We start from the raw sequence: 17,553 nt of genomic DNA, 5'->3' as shown, positions 1-17,553 counted from the left end.
AAATGTAAATGGAGGGCGCGACATGCAAAGAAACACAACTTAAAAATGAGTCAGTCTTATGGCTCAAGCAAAAACATTAAAACATGTAAATATAATAGTTTAGTAAAGGGTGTTTTGAATTAATTTAAGAATTTAGAGACATCTTTTAGAGGCTTTTATAATGCTGTGCTTTAGTGGGCTAGCAGTAGGCGTTCACACACACGATTGTGTATTTTTAATTGCTGGCCTATGTGCACATGCTCAAGATGGATGCCTTTGACAAGGTTTCGATGGATGTCTTTCAACGTTGACAAGGCTAACATCAGTGTTTTCAAAAACAGCAGGTAAAGTAAGAACAACTCAACTTTTAAAATCCTTGAATTCTATTTGTTTCTGATGCGTTCCACCCAGCTGTTTTTGAAATCATCCTGTGAGAACAGCTTACAAAAACTAGACTGTCAGCAGAGTGTTAAACCTTCTACAAGAAAGTCTATAATTTCCCCCTCTATAAAGATAAATATTTTGCAATATGTTCAACAATAAAGTACATTTCAAATTCAAATGAGTTGTGAATCAGTCAATAAATGAATCGGCTCATAAAACTAATTGATTGATTCAGGTGTCAAGATTTTCTGTGAATACAACTTTGGAGCCAGTTTGTCAGGCTCCAGAAGATATTTTCTAGTATGATTGCATCTTTTTTGAAGCATACAAACTCGTGTCCACATTTGTTATAATTGGGAAAAAACAACAACCAATATGTTTTTGTGTTGAGGTTTGTTATTTTGAACGATATGAGGGTGTAAATGACAAAAAAAAAAAATATTTGGAGCGAACTATTTTTAACACAGACACTAACACAGACAACCCACCATATAATAGCTTTTAAAGACCTCCCTAGAATACACAATTCAAGCTCTGAAGTATCCACTAGAGGGAGCAGAAAGTGAACCTTCCTAAAAACCCCAACTGAACACAATCTCCTATCTGCATGGTTTTTCACACAAGCAGAATAATAATAAAAAGTGCAAATCCTTGGCTGGAAAATTTGAAAGATGAAAACAAGCAGGTGGCTGCACTGCTGAAGAAACATCGCCCAACAAACAAGGACAAGCTGATCTCAAGCCAGTGTTAATTTGGTTGATGAATAATGTGTGAATTTTCATCAACAAACTTTTTTCACTGACAAAAATGTGACAATAACTATATAAAAACCAGTTATGGATATATCAAAGCAAAAACTATGACGAAAATCGACTGTCCTTTGTCAATTAATAAAAACTAGATGGAAATATTAGGGTGAGACTATTAGGAAAGAGAACAAGTCAGTACTACTGATGTCATGTGTAATAGATGGACACATTTGAATTGTAACGTGCTGACCAAGCAGCAACCTCCCGCGATCTCTCTTGAAGCCAATGCGGAAGTAATGTAAACTTCAATTCATCGACTGGCCACTAGGGAGCAAAATCTCAATGAGCCTCATGTTAAAATTTCCAACTTTACAGCAGAAAAAAACATGTTTACAGCCTGGTACAAATTGTGTTTTTGGCTATAAGGCTACTTTTGCCCTTCAAGACAACTGTGAGGGGGGTGATTTTTTTTATAACTCATTTGTTTATATTATATAAAGCCTTAAAGTTCCGCATAATTGAGGGTGTGGTGAGTTCGAGTGACAGGTGGACAGGCCATTTATCCGCAGTCTATAGTCATTGCGTAACCTAAGCTCCACCAACATCCTGCCTATTTGCCCATTTTCTGTTATCTGGGAGTGACACGCAATGACTCGCTCACAAGATGACAATGGCCAGCTCGCCCCTACTTTGCGCTTCAGAACGGCTTATCGGAAACTTATGGGTGACGTAACGGACACTACATCCATATTTTTTTACAGTCTATGGTGCTGACCTAACCGCGGAAAAAACTGGCGCTGTTGTGTGTTCTACAGGCTCACGCAACATGATTCGCGCATATTATGCAAGGTAATTGTATATGAACTAATGCTGTTGATTGAATAATGACAATGTTTATATAGTAATATGTTTCAGAGGGTTGTAGCAATGAATATTTCATCTCCCTCATCTGCAATAGTAAGGCGCAGACATTTCAAAATAGGAGTCCTGGGGTCTGTACCATGATGATAGTTTAACAAACTCAGGGTTACAGGATTAGTTTTGAGTTGACAAAACCAAACCATTGTATTAAGGCTTTGTTGGTACCATGATGCTGATCATCAGCTTTCTTTGTCAACTCAGCCTTTGATCCTGAGTTCAGGAGTTTAGCTGTGACATCAGCAGTGAACAGCCAATCACACGCTGTGGAACTGAGATTCACTTCTCGCGAGACAAGCAGTGAGATTAATTTCTCTCTTCTTCAGAACATTACCTTATTGAAAAATATTTAGAATAAAAATTTTAAAAAAGCTGTCTATGAAAGAGGACAACTTAAAGAAAAAATAGTATACGTCAATGCAAATAAAAGTTATGAAGAATTTCACGCTCAAGCGCTGAGCACTCAGCGTTTTTTATATAGGCTATTTATATTAATTTGAACAAAGTGAATCATTAAGAACCTATTAATGATTGATTAAATAAAATGATAAATGTGTAATTGATTACGGGTATAATAATTACATAAATTATATCTAAATCATTCAAAATTATTATTTTTATAAATAAGCATTGGTAAAAGCCAGACACTTTAGTCTTTAAAAACCATTTGCTATGGAGTGACCTTTAATTTGGAGCAGAAACAGGGGGAGTGATTTATCTAATCAAAGATGCGTCACTTTACTCACAGCTGATTGGCCCAATTTCAGTTTGAGATCTCTTATCCAGAACATAACCTGCCTAAGTTACTATGGCGATGAACACAGCTAAAAGCCAAACCACTTTAATGGTACCTAAAACCCAGGATGGCACAAACTAAGCTTAAACAAATCTGGCTAGCCAGCTAAACCAGCTTCATGGTACAGGCCCCTGGTGTATTTCAAGCTTGCTTATAGTCACACATTATATACACGTTTTTGGTTACACAGACTATTTAATTTCATTCCCATTTAATTCACAGTCAGGAGGAAAGACTAAGAACGCGTAGACATATGACACGTAGTATTCAATAAAGTATCAGGGTTATACTAGTTAACTAAACCCATAAAAAATAAACATCTACAAACAAACAAAAACACTTATTTGAATCTTCAGTTCAACCTGAAATATTAACTAAAACATAAATACAAAATTATAAAACATTAAAAAAAAAGTGAACTGGGCTCTCATGTATTTTTGTGCTTGAACGGTCAAAAAGAAATTATGTCGATATGTCAGTTTTGTCATGCATTCAAGAAACAGCCGGTTATATAATGCTTAAATGCTCCATGCATTACAATTTAACTAAACTCATTAGATTTTAGTTGACAAAATCTACTGTAGACTTAGTCAAGTAAAATATTACGATATTACGTCAGCTAAAACTAGACTAAAACTAAAAACAATTCAGGTGACTAAAATATGACAAACTAAAGTCCATTAGTCAAAAGACTAAAACTAAATCAAAATTTGCTGTCAAAATGAACACTGTCTCAAGCTTACCGTGATATTCTCCAAGTCGAGATGCTTATTGTGGACAGTTTCGCAGAGTTTGCGAATCTTTTCTTTCACTTTGTTCATCTCTTTTGTCGTCAGCTGATCAGCAATGGATTTGTCCTGTTCTAATTCCAGTAACCGAATCATTAGATCCAAACTGGCCCTATCCAGATCCATATTCAAGCGGTCTCGGCTGAGAATGTACATAAGAGAGGCCGTACACAGAGCTAGATTCTGAGGAAGGCACAAGGACAACAAAGTGGAACCGATTAAATGTAAGACATCAGCCAGTAAAGATTTTAGAAGAGTCGAAACGTCTTCGGACTTACTGGATGTTGAGGTGCATCATTGAGAGTTTTAAAGACCTGAGCCACTTTCCCACGAGCCCTCAGGTGCATCCTGAAACCGGGCATGGCACACCGAGTAGCCAAACTAATAACACTGCACACAAAAGCAATAGGATTGTAATGAGCAAACATAAGGTCATAGCTTAAACAAAGGTCAGAATGTACACTGAGGAATGTTTTCTGCACCTAAGGCAGCGTGTGTTAAGGGGTTGACCAGTCTTCAGACCAGTGGCAAGATACTCAAAGTCATCGGTGAACTCCTGGTTCTCGCCAAACTCCACAACATCATTGAAGTGCTTCACGTGCTGGACAACGGTATACAACTGCAGAGAGAGAGAGAAAAAAAAAAGCATGCTGCTGGTTATTGTATGAGCTCAGCTGAGGTATATGGGTTTATAAATATATAAAGCCTCTCACTGATTCATAATAGTGGTGGATATGACCAAAATCTTATTCTACAATATGAGAAATTGTATATCACGACAACAATGTTTTTGGTTACTTTATTTTAGTTAAGCAAATTACAAACAATAGAATAAATGCAAAAGAAATGGAAAGTATTTCCAGGTACAGTCATGTTTTTTAACATTTAACAGAAATTCAATAATAAATAATAAAACCCTGCATTGTCTTTACTGTATAAATTACATATTAAATGATTCTTATTAAAGATATAAAAGTTATTTAGCCAAAGACCAGTGAGTGATGTTTGATTAACATTAATGATAGAGATGGCAACAGGTTTAGTGCCATCTCTAAGACTTAAAGAGATAGTTCACCCAAAAATGTGAAATTTCTGTCATCCTTTAGTCCTCAAGTTGTTTCAAGAATTTCTTTCTTCTGCTGAACACAAAAGACGATTTTTTTGAAGAATGCTTGTAACAAAGCAGATAACCATGAGTAACCATTGACTACAATAGTACCCAAACTTTTGACTGGTACTGTGTGTGTGTGTGTGTGTGTGTGTGTGTGTGTGTGTGTGTGTGTGTGTGTGTGTGTGTGTGTGTGTGTGTGTGTGTGTGTGTGTGTGTGTGTGTGTGTGTTTATATAATATACAAATGGTTTATACAAACCGTATATGTTTGTTCTGTTATACAAAAAGAACAAACATACAAATGGTTTTCATAAGTCTAAACAAGATTATCGGGTAGGCTACAGAAATAGTAATCAAATGTAAAATATCACTTAGTATTCTTCACTTTATAAATATAGATTAAACATTATCAAAGTTATTCAGTCAAGAGCAGTGAGCGTTTCTCTGTCTTTTTTAAACTCGTCTTTTATGATGAAACGCTCCCCTGCCATTGATGATTTTCATGTTTCTACTGTTATACGGTGGCTTGGCCGAGCAGTCTAAGACATTGGATTAAGGCTACAGTCTTTTCGGGGCGTGTGTTTGAATCTCGTCGCTGCCAAGACAGCCTTTTAGAAGACTCTTGTGGCTGCTTTGCCGGAGCAAGAAGACTGGAGAAATGACACTGCATGCTCCCAGCAGCAACTTTTGCTTTCCTTGGCCGCAATAGACAGCCTTCAGAGCCTTACGATAAAGGCCGACACACAAAGTTTTCTATTTTTCTGGAGTTACACATCTGAATGTGTAGAGAATCTCCTAATCAAAACACAGGCGAAGGAGAAGCAGAAATGTGCGCTCTCATATAAAATACATATGTAAAATAACACTATGATCAACATTAAACGGCATAAAAAAGCAAAATATATGTTATTAAACGGTATGTTATTGAATGAAATGTCGACCCAAGACTATAAAGCTCTGAGGTGTTGATGGACTCTCTCTGCATCACCAATAGGAATTCCATCTGTAAGTTAGTCTTTGTTTTCCTCATTGCTGCTTTTTTCATGAAACATACCCATATTCGAATGTTGATAAACAATGCATGAAGCAAGAATAAAACAGAGGCTCTGTTCTTTCTTTTGATATATTTGCATGTTCAGATATTCATACAAGATATTCTCACCAAGAACGGCATTTTGAATGAATTTTGTGAGTATTGGCTTGCTGTCAGACGCATGGACATCGGCACTGGATCGATTCGGAACAATTTTGTGAAGTTTCGTGAAGAGCATGGTAAACAATCACAGACAGAGTGCATGAATCCAATGGCCAATCAGAGCAGTTTAAGTTATTGGCATGCATGCAATACTGCTCAAAACCTTGGAGTTTTTGTTTAATGCAAGCTCAGTTCCGCACATTTGCAAATCTTTCCATTATAACAGTATAGATGCAACACAAATAAGAGATTTGTGCAGTGTAAACAGCTTTCAAAAGAGTGCAGAGCTCAGCCAGTGAGCTTGAGCTAAACTTACATGATTGACAGCTTCAATGATTTTAAAGGGAACACGCTTTGCTTGCTTTTGTATAACCCATTCCCAATTCCCAAGTTTTATTTTGTATCCTGCAAAGTGCAAAGCTAAATTTCTGAGCTGACAACTCTGTTTAAATGCAAGATTGAATCCAACCATATAACCATTGCAATGAATGGGACAACATAAAAAATAAATAAAAAAAAACAGTTCAAAAGATATTTTGAGGGGGAAAAAATGGTCATATAGCTGTCTGTGGCAAGGGATGTCCATCCATCGGTGGTGATTGCGATGAATTCAGCAGTACTCAACCCTTCCTCCACCTTAGCCTTTTTTTTCTCCATAAGTTTTGGTAGCACATTTTGAGAGAAATGCGCCCGGCTCTGTAATGCATAACGGGGCTTGAGCAAGTAAATACTTGAATCCCTCGTTTTCAACAACCGAAAAAGTAGGGATGAGTCACGATTTTCGAATATTCGATTAGTTGATTTAATTATAGAATATCGAATAGGCTGTGCGATTGTCGTCTAAAAAAAATCCACGTTTGCGGCGCTGATGCGGTGGTGACGTGTTAATGTAACCGCGCACTGTCAAAACCGCACGTAAAAGCTGTCAATCAATTCTCACACAACAAAAAAAGAATACATCGTCTCATACGCACACTACGTAGAGTCACGATGTCGAATAAGAGTTCTGTGTGGTGTTCTTATAATAAAATTAATGAAAAAGAAGTGCAGTGCAAACTCTGCCATGCGAAGCTTGCTTATCATAGGCAACCACTACAATGCACAGTCATCTGAGAGCAAAGCACCCAGCAGGTCCATCCACAGGTCAGCAGCAATCAGTGGCTAGTTTTATGATTCGATCAACCAAGTCGGATGCTAGACGGGCAGAGCAAACAACGGCCCTCATCACGAAGATGATCGCTAAAGATATGCTTCCGATCAGCTTTGTAGAAGGAGAGGGTTTTAGAAGTCTGATGGAGTTTGTAGAACCCGAGTTTACTGTCCCATCTAGAAAGACGCTCACTGCCAGACTGGAGAAACTTTTTGATGACCATGTAAGGGAGCTGCACAGTCAGTTAGGGATAGTTGAAAAAATGGCACTGACGAAAGATTCATGGACGGCGCGTTTATCCACATTACAGTAAATTAATTGTTAACACAGCCATACCAGAATGAATTAAACAGTCATTATTGGTCTCTCTCCCTCTCTTTCTTCATATATGTAGCCTTTAAACCGTTTTAAATTAATAGCGAATAAAAGCGATAACGTTCCAGTGACAGATATCTATCATTGATTTTTTTTTTTTTTTTTTTTTTACGAAACATGCAAACATATAATTTATACAACAACAGCTAGAAAGTCGACAAGGCAATTTCGGTCAGAATTACTGTAGCCTAATCGGTAACCATCATTGAAAAATGTAAAATGCTTATTCCTCGCTTAATTTTTTATATAGGTTGCACGTGAGGTTATTTTAGCGCAACCAGACTCAGCTTTCTACAGCCTGGTTTCACGTGAGGGGAAAAAAAGCCTATCTATCTCTTTACATAAATATTTTTTATCCTTAAACTGTAATTTCGTTATTTTACTAACCCAACTAATTAGCCTACTCAGTGCTTTCTAGGTTGCACGTGAGAGAAAAAAGCTTCCTTCCATTAAGAGTTGTGTACTTTTAAGCACTTTTTAATTTAATATATTTCTTTACATAAATATTATTTTCTATTAAAAAATATATATAATTTCGTTATTTTTCTAACCCAATTAATGACTCCGCGCTTTCTATAGGCTATCGTTGCACGTGAGGGAAAAAAAGCTTCCTTCCACTTAAGAAGAGTTTATGCACTTTATGTCGCTTTACATAATTTTTTTAACTTGGTTTTTTTTTTTTACTATAATTTAGTTATTTTTCTGACCAAACTAATTACTCACCAGTGCTTCCAATAGGTTGCACGCACTTTTCTCGGAGATAGGGCCTATTTATGATTTTGCCTATTTTTATAAACGGTCGTTCGTGTAGCCTATAGTTCATGACCACTTTACAATATTTCATCAACATAGTTTATTTTGAAGCCTATCCTGTTTTCTTGTACAAAATAAAATATTTTAAGTTAAATGCAGAGTATAGCACTATTCGCACGGGATTAGTATTATCTAGGGACCTCTGAATTTAGGCTAGGCCTACTCCCCCACATCTGAGTTTTGCGTAATAAATAAAAAACGAAATTATGTTTATTTATTACTATAAAATAATCAAAACGAAATCGACGCCTGTTTAATGATTTCATACAGCTATATCTATAACGAAGTCTTGACATCATATCCGGGTAATAAGTCAGTAAATTCGAGTAAAATCACAGGCTTATCCCGTGCGAATGCGCGCCCCGCAAAACTCAGATGTGGGGGAGTAATTTCTAAATCACAGAGGTCCCTAGATAATACTAATCCCGTGCGAAGAGTGTTTAAGACGTATAAAAAAGACGAGAAGATCAATATTTGTGTAGCCTGCCTGACACGGTATTTTCACAGATCTCATATCTCTCATCATGTAGCCTATTTAAAATGGCATAAATGCATCAGTTATATTCTCAATTTAATTTACAGAGCCATCCCTACAAAGTTTTTAGGTTAACTATAGAAGAGACTATATAGAATTAGTGTGTGTCGCACTCGCAAGAACGGGCGCGTGGCATCAGGATGATTGCGTGATGTTGGTCAGCCTTCACGGCACAACCCTACTGTAGCCTACATTACGATGAACTTGAGTGCACATTAAATGAAAGGCATTTAGGAGATTATCCACACATTTTCCCCCGGCCTTTATTTGTTTGTGCTGACCACGCCACTATCAGAGACCCAGCGTTTAATTGACCAAAGGCTTTTATTTAAGGATATACCTATGCCAGTTTGCGTGCATGCGGGGGAGGGGTGCGATTTTCGAATAATATTCGAATAATTCCCAGCGATCATCGAATATTATTTTTGCTTGAAATGCACATCCCTAATATCCAGTGACATAATTTCAATTGCATCTGTAATTTTTTATGCTCGTTCTGAATTGGCTGGAAACTTTGCTTGGAATAAACTAGGCATGGTATGCTGCTGCTGTTGGGTTGTGGGGACACACTGCAAGCGTGCCGTGAGCGTCTCGGCTGCGTGGCGTGTCCGTTTTTATTTTGGCTCCCATGTTAACCGATTAGAGCTTGCATAGGCTACTGCCTGAGTGACACGCGAGGCTCACGCGTGCATGCTTCAAATAGAAGAGATGCCTAATTTTCACGCGACACGCGAGTGGTTGGAAGCGTTTCCAGGCAAAATAGAATAGGAAAAGATGTTTATGTCATTTTGACACGAATACATATTAATAAATGACATTTTCATGTTTGAAAGTCTGTAGGTTAGCATAAATGCAAATATAGGCCTAATTTTAATAATAAGAAATAATTATTGATTTTGAAAGATTAAACCTGTCAATACAGAACAAAATATTCTGTAGCCTATTTTGCCGTCAATACCATATATCTGTATGGTCAATAGGCTACTGCCGACGTTTTCTTTGCGGTATCAATAGGCAATATATATTTAACATGAAGTATAGGGCCTCCTGTACATCAATACCAGCAGAAGCGCCACGTCAGACACACTTCTGGTGTGCAAAGAACGAGAAAACGCCCCGCGGATGACACGCAACAGAAACGCCATGCTCACACCACGTTGCCGGCCGGGTTGGGGAAGCTTCTTGAAACACTTACGGCAAATTGTGTGGGTCCTGTCAACTACACGATTGCCATCCTTGTTCTCCACTGGGTAGCCAAAATGTTGCCATACTGCTGACTTAAAAGTTGGACCTGGACAGGAAGGATAATTCTGGTAGTTGGAAGGGGTGTGTCGCGATTCTACCTTTTCACATCGCGATACAGGTTCGTGGACCTGCATATTGCGATTTCGATTTCATATCGCATATCGTTACAGCCCTAATTATTTGTTATAGCTCTGATTTGGGGGCTGAAAACTGCCTAAATACAGAAGAATCCGAACAGCTTAAAACTTTTAGCTTAGATGAAACCCAAACTATTCATTCAGTGAGTGGGCAGAGTAAGAGTTGAGGGTTGTAGTGTAGGTGGGCTTGAACACCTTTCCAACTGTTTAACACCCACAATAAGAATTACTCTACAGAACATCAGTGCTTTCTGGACCCCATCAATAGGTATGTGTGTATTACTATAACAGCCCTAATGATCAAGCCAGTTTTCAATATGCTCCCACCGAGACATTCAAGTTCAGAATTCATTGAAAAACAGCTGTGCTACTTTGTATGCATATTAGGATGGAGCTTTATGCCTTTATCATTTGTTCCATGCCACTGACTTTCAAATTTAATTGGCTCCTGCTTGGGCCTTCAGTATTATGTTGCAAAATGTTCAAATGTCTAGTGCATTATAAATGTCTTAAAGCAGTAGTAAAGCCATACCCAATACAGAATCAGCTTCTTTTTGTTCAGTATTAAATAAGTGAGTGTTTCAAAGATGTTTCCAATCTAACTCAAGCCCATGCCCGGGACAAAAGGTCCAGTTGTATCGCCATATTGTGCATAAACTACCTGGATTTGTGTGGTCAAAATATAGATTTTGAGATGCATATTGATTTTGAATCTTACAATAATCATTTTCAGCGTGCCAGATAAGCTTGATTGACAGTAAACGCAGCAAATTCAATCTCTGTATGTATTGTGTTTGTGAGTTTACCGTGCATGTAGGAATGCAATGCATGAGCATCAATAATAATTCATTTTCACCTAATTACTAAACTTTTGTGGACAGGTTACAGAATTCCAGGATTTTCACATGTCTCACAGCTTTTGGATGAGAAACATTTATAAACCTCTTTCTTGAGATAAACTCTTGGAAGTCAAGAAAATGTTACTATTAATAATTTTTATTTTACTGTGGAGTTGGTGCTTTTATCCCTCTAGGCACCACGGTCAAGTTTACTCGACAAGATGCGGCACTGAATAAAACGGCCGATTTTGTCAAATAGATGGTACTAGATGGTAGACATGTTGTACTTCATCCCTGACTCATACAAACATCATGATTCTATACAAAATATACGAGCAAGAGCGCACTGAATCAGTGCAAACAAAAGCGGAGCTGATGTGCGAGTGAGCTGTTTTATCAGAGCATTGTCAACGTCAGCGAGTATTTGCATTAGATTATTATTACTATTATTATTTTATAATGGCATCAATAAAGCTTATCCGCAATGAAGTTGGGTATTCTATTCGCGGACCCTGATTCTGAAGGGAAATACGGGATGACGTGATTCTGAAAGTGAAACTAACCCTAACGTTACACTAAGCACAAATGGTGAATCATTTGCCCAATGTACATGGTCCTTTGCCCATTGTCAGTGGTGGGAACAATTTTTCCCGGGGTCGGAGTGTTCATCGCCGAGTTAGCAGGTGTGTTAGTGTAGGGAACGAGGCGGCCGCGGGAGATTTTTGTCGTGCTCACCATGAAGCGCGTCTTCTCACCGCGCCTCTCCGCGATCACGGCGACAGTATTGTGGTGGAGACTTTATCTAATGCCACTGGGTATGTTAGACAAGGTCAAAGTATTCATAGGGCAGTTTGGGGGCAACATGGAGGCAGGGTGGGGAGTCAAAATGACAGTAACAGTGGTCGTGGCTGTGCACACTCGGCGCGCGCGAGGCAGATGTTGACGCGCTGCTCGTAGCAGGAGCAGGCGCACTGTGACATGGGGCAGGGGCTTTTATGCATAATATATAATATATATGTGCCCCATATATGCGATCAGAATGCCTACTGTATGTAGTAAATGGAAAATCTCTACAGAAAAAGGCAAACAGAAGGTGAGGGACATTTTGGGGGGAAAGAAGTGCTGCATTTTATCATTTAAACATAAAATCAATGAAAATTCTATAATCCAAGATTGTCACCACCTTATGACATCATAATATGCAAATTAGATGGGAAAATGTAATTCCTACATAAACTTTGGGTCATCCTTAATATTTCTCTAATTTACAGAAAGTTTCTATCTTTTATCACTTTTAAGATATAGTCTTTTGAAATTAAGATGTCAAAATTGAACGTTTTAGAAAAAAAACTCTGGCACCTAAAGGGTTAATGCTGTGGAAATGTGTCCTTGTAGTATCAAAAATGGTATCGAATACCATTTTTAATTAATTAGCCATGATTTTCATCATCTTACTAGACTCCAAAATGCCAAAAGTTTAAATATTTTTTTCAAAAAACAAAAACTGATTTGAACACGCAAACCAATATTTTTTACAATACAGAAACTGGATGCCACTTGTTAAGATAAAGCATGCAACATAATGCGGACTTGACAAGCATACTACATCTAAAATGTTTATTACTACATTGTGTTGCATGCTATTTTAAAATGTTGTAAGTGATATGCACATGATTTGATGCTATGCAGCAAGTTTCTATATTGTATAACATCAGAGGCCTGTCAAGTGTTTGCACTCACCTCCTTGTGTTCCTTCCTACATTTGAGTGCAGTGACCATGTCCTGGTACGGTTCTGTGGGGATTGTGACGGACTTGGTGACTTTGGGAGGAGGGGCTGGAGCTTTGAACACTCCGTCGTCTTTGTGAGAGTTCGACTCTTTACTGCCTCCTGATGAAACAGCCTGTGCAAGAACAACTCAGAATTAAAGCATAACATGTTTGGAAGCACTGCAGAGCTGATTCACATACACCATGAGATGCCAAAACCCGACCCACTGTTGGTTATGTAATATGACAACTAAAAATGGGCTATAGAACATTATAAATTCTTCATGCAGCAACAGCTAAAAGGCCAAATCCACAAACAAAAGCAAATGCTTAAAAAACGCCTCAAAGATGGCCAAGCGCCACATACTTTAATAAATAATGCAATGTTTTGAAAACTTTAATATCGGTGGCCTTGTTTATAGGAACAGTACAAATGGAGGTGCTGAGCTAATGAAAATGCGTACACACAGTTCAAGTGAAGCGCAAGCATATCTGTCAGTGGGCTTAATATTACAGTGGGCTTCACTGGCGGCAGCAGATGCAGGCTGCCTAAATTGTGTGGGATTGATTGTGTTTAGATGGCAAATTTAGAGAGCGAGGAAGAGGTTGTTGGTAGAAAGAAGTGCATAATGGGGGAGTATTTGCACAGAGCATCAAATCAAAATTCACTCTATTTACTTTAATACACATTTCTGGTTTTATTGTGAATGATTCATCAGGGCCAGTTATTCCAAAGGAAAAAATGCTTGTCTTAGAATCGTTCATTAAAATCGAATAACTTGCTTCACCTTGGATAATACTTTGCAGTCTACTGTTCAATATTTTTAAAAAGAGCTGCATTAGTGTTGGGAGATATGGCTTTTTGAACAATTACATTTTATCTTTATTAACTTTATACATTGGCTTCATGTTTTCATTAGAGCAGTTAGCAAACTAAAATGAAATATGCCTCACCAGCAGAGTAGTCGGAAATAATGTACTCATTTTACTATTTACCATAATGTAAAAAAAAAAAAAAAAAAAATTGTATATAAAAATATAACTGGCAACACCAGCAGTGCTGACAATTCTGTACATCTCTCAGATAATGTTACAAAATATAAAATATTACTACATACATAACAGGGTACATCAGTTCAATCAAGTCTAAATAAACCTTTTTAAATATTGACATTTATTGTCAAGTTTAACTTAGCTGAAACTGGAATCTAACAATAATGCAGGCGGAAATTCCTGTATGCTACTAATTGGAGCAGGATGTGATGACACGTGACCTGTGATAAAGCCCTTTTGACCAAACATAATTTAATTCAAACATCCACTTAATCTTAATATTGGGCCACTTCTTAATAATGGAATACTTAATATTGGATTCACTTAATATTGGAACATGCAAGCTGAGAGCGCGGGTATAAACTTTTATTTTTTAAATCGCAATTATCATATTTGCAATCATTGATGCATTCTCCATTGTTAGCTTAGGTTTATAAAATGATTGCACCATGCTATATTATGATTTAAAGGTCCCGTTCTTCGCGATTCCATCTTTCAAACTTTAGTTAGTGTGTAAAGTTAGTGTGTAATGTGTAATGTTAGAGCATAAATAATACCTGTAAAATTATAAAGCTCAAAGTTCAATGCCAAGCGAGATATTTTATTTAACAGAAGTTCCTTTTCAAAGCCTCCAGCGAACGGCCGGTTTGGACTACAGCAGGAAGTGCAGGGATGTAATGACGTCACTAGAACCGTTTGTTGACTAACCCTCCGCCCACAAGAACACGCAAAAAGGGGGCGTGGTCTTGTTGCTCTCCCACGTGGAGTAGAGCGCGCATTCAGCGCTTGCATCTCCCCGTTATGGTAAGAGGCGGGACCTTGCCGGGCAAAGTGCGCTAAGCTGCTGTCCAATCACAACACGGAAAGCACTGGCCCAATCAGAACTCGTTACGTGTTTCTGAAGGAGGGACTTCATAGAACAATGAAATCATCAGGCTGTTTTTAGGACAGAGGAAACAGCGGTGTACAGAAAAGTCATTAAATGTAATCTACAAATCATAAAAATTATATAATTATAGCATTTTGCAGAATATAAATAGAACTTTTCTATACTTTTTTTTGCATTTACCATATGCTAGAAAATTCTGTTTTAATTTAATTAAATTAGTTTATGTGGTGTGACAGGCAGCGGGGCGAGGGACCGCGAGAGCGGGCCGGTGATTAGTGTTGATAAGTGCCAGCTGCATGACACACCGGTCTCGTCTCGCGGCCATGTGACGGGAGCATAAAAGGAGGAGCAAGGACAGCGGAAGACGAGAGAGGACCAGGCCTGGATTTTATGTTATGTTTTGTTTATGTGTTTGTGGGCAGTCGTCCGCGAGGGGCTGCCCACGTTTTATTTTATGTGTTTGCGGGCAGTCGTCCGTGAGGGGCTGCCCACGTTTTATTTTATGTGTTTGCGGGCAGTCGTCCGTGAGGGGCTGCCTGCAGTTTTACTTTCGTTTTGTTTATTTATTTTGAATAAAGTTTGTGAAACGTTCGCAGGTTCCCGCCTCCTTCCTTCCCAGCTACTAACCGTATTACTGTTTATAATGATGGGCACTATAATTTATATTTAATTTCATACTTTTTACTCCGATGCGATTTAACAATGCAATTTTAACCTGGCGTGACAGTCAAATGAGGCTTAAAAAAATAACATAAATCCTTATCCTCCACAATCTACTGCAAATCCCATCTAATCAGTTCCTGATGAATAAAATAAAGTCTTTCCCTAAAACATCACAAAACTAAATTAAAGAGGGAGGTGAATGTCATTTCATATTGACTTTAACAGCCGAGTTTGGTACTAAGCCATTCCTGTTCAGTGTCTTACGCTGAGGGAACACCAAAGCAGAAATGTGTGAAGTGCTATCATAGAGGGAGGAGATTTCGCACAAAGGTGACTATAAACATGGTGGTGATAGTATGAGAAGTGCTCAATCTATAACTGTATGCTTGGTTCTATACTCACTGGAGGAGCTTGAGATCGAGATGGAGGCATGGGTTCTTCTGCCTCTGGCTGGTTCCAGTGTCTTGCATTATACACAGCTTTAGTAGGCGACTGCGAAAACAACAGACAAACACTCTTACACTGAGGGCATTTTCATACAAGAGCTTATTCCAGAGCTCATTTATTGTCTTGATTGTCTTTGAGTCATTAGGTTTGGGTGGCTTGAAGGACAACAATCCCATTTTGGGACTGAACAGAAGTACAAGATTTCCCTTGTCAGTTTCACTGAGAGAAAAAAATCCTTAATTTTGCATAAATGTCAAAGTGGTTCTCAATCAGGGAGAGGGAGCCCAAAAGAGGGCCTCAAAATGACAAAGTAATTCTACTTTAAATATTGATTCATTTTAAAATTGTAATTTCAATACCTGGTAAAGCGACATGTGGTTTTGTAACAAATATATGTTTTTTTTACTAAATTTATTGAGTAGAAATTATGACAAAAACATTTTTTAAATCCTTACAACATGATCTAACCAAAAAGGGAGGCGACGATGAGACAAGGTAACATCAAATAAAAAATAAAAAAAAATAAAAAAAAAATCACAGCCAAATCAGAAGATCTCCCTCTGCAAGCCCCTAGTGAAATGGATAAGTACATAAACTCAAGAATACTAAATTTCAACATTAGAAATACATACTTGGTTACTGAAACAATCTTTGTCATATAATACACTTCTCTGCTCAAAGAGTTTGAACGGTATTGTCTTTTATTTGTTTTGAAGATTAAAAAATGGCTACAAAGACAGAAATTATATTTAAACTGTGCTATGTATAATTCTTAAGTATGCGCGCACAATTATACATAGCACACACATATATTATGTAAACACAAACTTTTATTTTGGATGCGATTAATCATTTGACAGCACTAAAAATAAGTTATAGACATCAATGCACATCCAGAGATAGCCTCATGTTAATGAAGCAAACACATCAGGTTTCAAAGCCAAAAAACACATTGTGAAAAAGAGACCTGTGGATCTGAGAGTTGGGAGCGGAATCGCACATGGGTTCAAACAAGGCAACCAAACCAAGTGTGATACCAGAGAATACATCTGACATCCAAATCCACTCTAGTCATGAAGATAATTGTCTGTAAACATTTTTCAACGCCTCTTCTCCACTTTGCACAACGATGGCTATATTCTTTCTTCAACTGTAATCACGTTTGTAATTAAAACTCATTAAGAAGTGCTACATTTCTCAGCTTGTTTGTTTTGGCGGAGTGTGAATTGAAGCGCAGGTCATTTGTCTCGGTGGGAGCGCATTTGAAGCAGACTGCAGGAACACTTTGTATATGAACAACTCGCAGAGGATGCCAGATCGAGTCAAACTGCTGGAACTGACGGCACACAAACAGCCAAAAGGAAAGGGGGTGATAAAAGTGCACTTGGCTACAGGAGGCGGTGAAGGCTCAGTCCACTGGGCAACACTGGGGCTGGGTTATTATTAATAATGAAGAGAAAGTGTCTGGCCTTCAACATAACTCTGCAGGAGACTGGTTTTAATCTTCTGTAATTAAGAAGTGTTCTTAATGCTGGCAGGGAGTGAAAGTCTAGCTCCACCCCATACAGGGCTCCACATGCTGGGCTAGAAGCTTCCAGAAGGTCTTGCAGAGAGAAATCAAAACTGCCCCCTGAAGTGTTTTTTCTGTGAGTTGGAATCCCCATCTAAAGACTGGGAATGACGCTGCCAAGTATGACCTATAACAGGAGCAGGCAGGTCT

The 17,553-nt window shown here is 38.1% G+C and overlaps 1 protein-coding gene across 1 annotated transcript in view; it reads right to left on the bottom strand.

Annotated features, from left to right (window-relative positions):
* waplb (WAPL cohesin release factor b) overlaps positions 1-17,553 on the bottom strand; it is a 79,103-nt gene that overhangs the window by 26,243 nt on the left and 35,307 nt on the right. Inside the window, exons 6-10 of the mRNA XM_067429181.1 lie at positions 15,789-15,878; positions 12,754-12,915; positions 4,097-4,233; positions 3,893-4,004; positions 3,570-3,797 (exon numbers count right to left, since the gene is read on the bottom strand). Coding sequence (XP_067285282.1) covers positions 3,570-3,797; positions 3,893-4,004; positions 4,097-4,233; positions 12,754-12,915; positions 15,789-15,878 — 729 coding nt within the window. The remainder of the gene's footprint in view (positions 1-3,569; positions 3,798-3,892; positions 4,005-4,096; positions 4,234-12,753; positions 12,916-15,788; positions 15,879-17,553) is intronic.

The sequence above is a fragment of the Pseudorasbora parva genome, chromosome 21 (assembly GCF_024679245.1).
Source record: "Pseudorasbora parva isolate DD20220531a chromosome 21, ASM2467924v1, whole genome shotgun sequence".
NCBI classification, from domain to species: Eukaryota; Metazoa; Chordata; class Actinopteri; order Cypriniformes; family Gobionidae; genus Pseudorasbora; species Pseudorasbora parva.
The sequence above is the reverse complement of the archived record's forward strand: the minus strand, read 5'-3'. Positions and strand labels throughout refer to the sequence as shown.